At 39.2% G+C, this 6,000-nt stretch overlaps 1 protein-coding gene across 2 annotated transcripts in view; it reads right to left on the reverse strand.

The window, feature by feature from the left end:
• ZNHIT6 (zinc finger HIT-type containing 6) overlaps window positions 1-4,711 on the reverse strand; it is a 104,794-nt gene extending 100,083 nt beyond the window's left edge. Inside the window, exons 1-4 of one of the 2 annotated variants that reach the window (XM_042952470.1) lie at window positions 3,865-4,711; window positions 2,665-2,730; window positions 2,472-2,578; window positions 2,302-2,387 (exon numbers count right to left, since the gene is read on the reverse strand). In XM_042952470.1, the coding sequence (XP_042808404.1) occupies window positions 2,302-2,387; window positions 2,472-2,578; window positions 2,665-2,730; window positions 3,865-4,526 (921 nt within the window). In that variant the 5' untranslated portion in view covers window positions 4,527-4,711. The remainder of the gene's footprint in view (window positions 1-2,301; window positions 2,388-2,471; window positions 2,579-2,664; window positions 2,731-3,864) is intronic. The other variant, XM_042952469.1, reaches the window with a different exon arrangement.
• Between the last annotated feature and the right edge of the window lie 1,289 nt (window positions 4,712-6,000).

Genomic DNA, 6,000 nt, shown 5'->3' on the forward strand with positions numbered 1-6,000 from the left:
AAAGCTTTTAGAAAATAATTATGGAAGAAGAGATTCATAAATTCAAAGTATAAAAGAGTTTCTTTATAAATACATAAAACTACTAACAATAAAGGAAATGTACAATAAATTTGACTATATTAAAAAATTAAGACCATCTATTCATCAAAGACACTATAGAGAGTGAAAAATAAGCCTGGGAATGGAAGAAAGTATTTATAACATATACAACCACCAACAGGCATCCAAGAAATACAAGGAATCTCTACAAACCAGTTAAGAAAAAGAAAGTTGACCATGAGCAAGAGACTTGAACAGGAATTCCACATGAGGAAATCCGAATGGCCAATAAAATATTTGAAAGATGCTCAATCTCATAAGGAATCAGAGAACTGCAAGTGAAAAACCCCAGTAAAATTACATAGCCATCAAATTTACAAAAATTTTAAAACCCTGACCATATCAAGTGTTGGAGAGGATGTGACAACAGGTACGTACACCATTGGGAGTCTAAACTGGTATAACCACTTTGGAAAATGTTTTGGTTACATCCAGTAAAACTGAAGATATGCACACCCCACAATAAAACAATTTCACTCCCAGGCGTAAACCCTAGAAAAAACAGGTGTGCACATAACCCAAAATTCATTAACAAAAGTGTTCTCAGTTTTAAGGGTTTTTTTTTTTTTGTTATTACAGAAAACCCAGAGTCCATGAACAATAGAATGGATAAATAAATTGTAATATGGTCATAAACTAGAAAACTATTCATAAGAAAAAAATGGATCAGGGAATGGCACAAGGGAGTGGCAGGGCATTTTTGAAGTTGATAATGTTCTAATTCTAGACCTGGGTGGTAGTTAATGGATGTCCACTTTATGATTATTCATTGAACAGTGTATTCCTATTTTATCCTTTTTTTATATGTATGCAAGATTTCACGATAAAAACAAAAAATTTAAAGAGTAATTTATTTTTTAAGAAGAATTTTATGTTCTTTTTTTTAAAGTTCACTTATTTTGAGAGAATGTGTGCACACGCGCACACAAGCAGGGATGGACCAGAGAGAGGGAGAGAATCCCAAGCAGGCTCAACACTGCCTGTTAGGAGCCCGACATGGAGCTCAAACTCACCAACCATGAGATCATGACCTGAGCAGAAACCAAGAGTCAGACACTTAACCGACCAAGCCACCCAGGTGCTCCTAAGCAGAATTTTAATTATCCTTAATTAATCTTGAGAAAAAATGCTGATGAATGACAATTTTCCTTTCAGATATGTGAAATGTCAAGTCCGTATCAGTACAGTAATACCAATAAAATAAGGTGTTTTAAAAGCAATAAAATTCTGCAACTCCAGTGTCAAAATGGCCTTTGAAAAAGGAACATAATTCCATGACATGATTCAATAACACTATTAAAGAATTTCTAGAATGGCAGTTGAAATATATTTCAAACATGTAAACTTTAATTCTGCATACTGCTGAAGGAATGAAAAAGGGATAAAAGGGTATGAAAATTAATTGTATTAAAACAAGTCCTGTTAGTTTTTCCTTCAAAATTAGAATCTAGTCACTTCCCCATAATTTAACAGTATTATGCAAGCCACCATCATTTCTCATCTCAACCACAGTGATAACTTTGTAACTGGACTCCCTGCTTTCAATCTTCCACTTTTGCCCACTAATGCTCATTTTTCAGACAGCAGCATGAATGCTCTTTGAAAAAGCAAACGTGCTCAAAACACTGCCATGGCTTCTATTTTCACTTAGACTGTATTAGGAGCCCTTACCAGTTTCTCTAACCTCATATTCAATATTCTCTCCCTCACTCAACTATGTTTCAGTCACCCTGTCCCCATTTTAATCATCAAATGTGCCAACCTCCCCTCCAAGCCAGTCTTTACTTATGCTTTTATCACTACCTGGATAGTCTTCCTCCAAAGGTTCACGTGGCTGCCTCTTTCTCATTATTCAGATCACTGCTTAAATGTCATCTCCTGAGAAGCTTCTCCTGACTCCTATATTGAAAATACTTTCACAATCTCCTCCCAACAAACACCATTTTCATTTTCTTTAATTTCCTGTGCTTTATCTTCCACAGGTATTTAACTCTGTCTGAAATTATAGCTGTGCCTCTCATCTGTCTCTCCCCACACTACAAGCTCCATGAGGGGAAGAACTTTGTTCTGGTCATAGATGTATCACTAGTAACTGCAATAGCTCTGGATCACCGTAGTCACTTAATACATTTATTAGGTTTAAAAATGAATCTAACTGAGTAAAAGGAATTGTAACTGTAAGGGATGAAAAGAAATACTTACATGTTTATTGCTTATTGGTCTTTTTAAGAAAGCATCTCTAGAAATGTGGTCTGCTGTTCTTGCCACATCTTCCAAAAATCGATAATCTAAAAATTTCAAAATAGAAAAATAAACAAATGACATACGCAATGGCCAGGAATCACCAATCTGCTGTGCATAAGATGACTTACCACTAAGCAGATTCATTTCAGTAAACTGTTGTATGGAAACATATGCAGTTTTATCTCGAACTCCATTACATGTCAGTTCTGCTTTGTGTTTCTTTACACAGGGCAAACTGAAGAGACAAAGAGGAGGTACTTTTATACTCTGAGGTAAGAAGGGTATAGAGAGAGGTAGTAAGGTAGGAAATTACATATATACCTGCAGGAATATCGCATACAACGTGGACATTTGTACTTTGCTTCTTCTGTACCACAAGTTTCACACCTACAAAAGCCCACGAGAAACTTAATATTAATTCTACTTATTTATTCATAAACTTTAAATGGTGAGTTACTCATCACAACCAATTTACACACATGTAGTCAGTGAATAAAGTATATGCCAGGAACCGATAAAATACTTGACAGCTGTCTAACATCCTTAGAAAATTCTCCTCTAAGAAACGGTCTCCAAATAACATTTACAATGTTGTCAGTACTACGTAATTCAAGAAGACGTATTAAATTAAAAAAAAAATCATCTCACTTTTGACTTCTCTTTTCTACTGCAATCAGAGAATGGTATCATTCACTAACGTTTTAACTTGTAATTCCTGGCAATCTGCTAACAATCGTATGTGCACGCATTAATGAGAAGTCCAATCCATGAATTTAGATACTTAAAGGCACACACACCAGAAAAAGAATATAAGACCCAGTCAAATTTACAAAATGTCAGCTGCATCTTTTCTTCTCAACTCCACAGCCAACTTAGAATAAGGATTAAAATAGCCTAGAAATACTATTAACCATCATCTATCTTTAATTGCTCTTCTAGGATCTTGGGATACTGAAAACCAAACTACAGTTATTTTTATTTGGCCCACTGTGTTCTAACAGTTAACAGTCCCAATTTTATTTCCTATGCTGTCACATGATCACACACTATAAGGAAATTAAATCAAAAGCAGTAAATATTCATAGAACCCATAAATTAGACAACTGAGAGACTTCAAGTGCATTTTTATCTAATTTTAACTTCTCCACTTTTTCATTGTTAGTTTGATTGGACTTTTCCTTATCTCCATCATCTCTTTAAGAATAATAGTGTGTCAAGAGCATATTAAGTCAAACCAGAATCTGGCCCAAGGGTTTTCTGGTCCCCAGAATTTTCACTTCCTGATTTGACCACACTGTCCACTGGACACTAACAGCCTGAAGTATTTTCACTGTATTTGTTGTCATCTGACAAAACCCTGCCTTCCCAGTTCCCCCTTCCCTCCACCACCAACAGGCAGGCTTCAGGGACCAAAATTTGCATTTATTTTTCATTATTCTACATCTGGCTGCTAGATTTCCTTCAATCTAGACAACGGAGGACTCTACAGCATTTCCCCCAATGAATTTCTCCCTGTCCTACCTGGACATGGCCAGTTTCCGCTTGAAGCCCACTGGGGGATTTATGTGAGGTTCTTCTTTCATCTTTGTATCATCCATTACTTCTTCTTTTGGAAAATACTTCTCTTCTTTTACACACATTTCATCCACCATTTCCTCCTTTTTTATGTTCTGACCAACAAACACCTCCTCTTTTATCTCCATGGTAGCTTTCTTCTCTTCCTTCACATCTAGCCAGTCCATTACCTCTTCCTTCACCTTCACTTTCTCTTCCTTTACATCTGTTTCGTTCACCTTCTCTTCTTTTACCACAAAACTACTATCCATCTCTTGCTTCACTTCCAAAGTGCCTGGTTTCTCCTCTTTCACCTTAGGTCCATCCTCTACCTCCTGCTTTACCCATCGGCCATCCAGCATCCCTTCTTCCATTTCTGACCAGTCCGTAACTTCTTGCTTCACAACCGTTAGGTCCACTCGCATTTCCTCTACCCTTTGCCCAGTTCCTTCTCTATCCTCTGTCTTCCCCATTCCTGTCAATCCGTTCCCCGCCTCTACACGGCCGGCCTCCGTCTCGGCTGTGCCCCCGACTCTCTCCCTACCGGACTTGAGCCGTAGCCGCGACCCCTCCGCTCCACTCTGCAGACCTCCTCCCAACGTCTCTTCATTTTCAACAGCAATATTCATCAGCTCACGACCCTTGGCCTTTGCGGCCACTCTGTCCTTCAATGAGGCTTGTCCACGCCAAAAGGAATGAATTGAGAGCCGGAACACCGAAAACCACCCACGTGTGAGCCCGAAAGCCGCAAGCAGCAAACGCCGGCCTGGCGCTTCCGTCCGAATCGTCGTAAAGCAACGCTTCCGTGCCTTTCCACTTCACGACTCTTAGAGCCCTTTACGGCTCTGCGGCAGTCGGGCCAAGAGCCTCCGAGAGAATCCGAGTGAGGCCACGCCTCCCTCTTCTGAGGCGGGGCTTCGCCAAACCCATCCCCTGGGGGGAGGCAGCCTCCGCCCTCTTTCCCCGCCCCCCTCATCTGGGCGAGGCCGTACTTTTCCGTACAGAGCAGAGGTGCCAGGCGGAGAAGACCAGTGTAAAACCCTGACAGTTTTGGGATGGTAAGACCCACCCTGCTGCATTAAGGATGAATCTTGTATGAAAATGGAAGAAATAGCTAATGCTACGCCTCTGCAAGCTTCATTCTTCACCTGTACTCTGGAGACGACTGCATTACAAATCTTAATATTATTGTGAAGATTAAATGGAATCATACGTGGAAATAAGCTAATAGTTACTGAAATAAACTCAACACATGGTGGCTAGTGTTACAGGGTATCCTGAGAGGTTTCAGATAGGAAAGAAGAAATTAACTTTTATTCTTTCAATTCTGTAACAGTGTACAACACAGCCAGTTTCCCATTCCCAGAATCCTACAGGATTTTCTCTTTAAGACTATCTAGATCTAGATCTATCTAGATCTAGATATCTCCCTATTTAAAGACTGGGCCAGAAGGTCAATCCCCAAGAACAGATCTAAAAAATACACACACACACACACACACACACACACAAAACAGGGGTGCCTGGCTGGCACAGTCAGTGGAGCATGGGACCATTGATCTCAGGGTGGTAAATTCAAATCCCACATTGGGTGTAGAGATTCTTTAAAAATAAAATCTTAAAACAAAACCCACAGTTACTTTTCAAAATTATTATTATTACATACACTATTATGTATATTAGGAATCATCACATCATATCTGCGAGGTGTTTTTCTCATTGTATAAGGAGACTTTATAGGAGATATAGTTTTCTTGCTGCATAAGGAGACTTCAAAGAAATGACTTCTCACCTGTAGGCTGCTTTGTATTACCTCCTCAATGATGGGCATTTCGATGTATTACTCATTGGCAAGTTGGTCAGGAAATGAGAATTTTGATTGGGTGAGCTGAGGAAGGGAGGGAGGGAGATAATTTTGAAACCTAGTTGGGGCACCAGGGATTAAGCAGTGCTGGAAGGATCACTGAAGTAAATTGGGAAAGTTTAGTAAAATATTCTTGATGGGTAGTGAGAAAGAAATCTCCAGAGGAATCATATGGATAGTCTCTTTCAGAGATACTTAGAGGTGCTAGATGCTCATGGAGTCAAAGAAAGCCTGACTGG

This window comes from Panthera leo, chromosome C1 (genome assembly GCF_018350215.1).
Source record: "Panthera leo isolate Ple1 chromosome C1, P.leo_Ple1_pat1.1, whole genome shotgun sequence".
In the NCBI taxonomy this organism is placed as follows: domain Eukaryota; kingdom Metazoa; phylum Chordata; class Mammalia; order Carnivora; family Felidae; genus Panthera; species Panthera leo.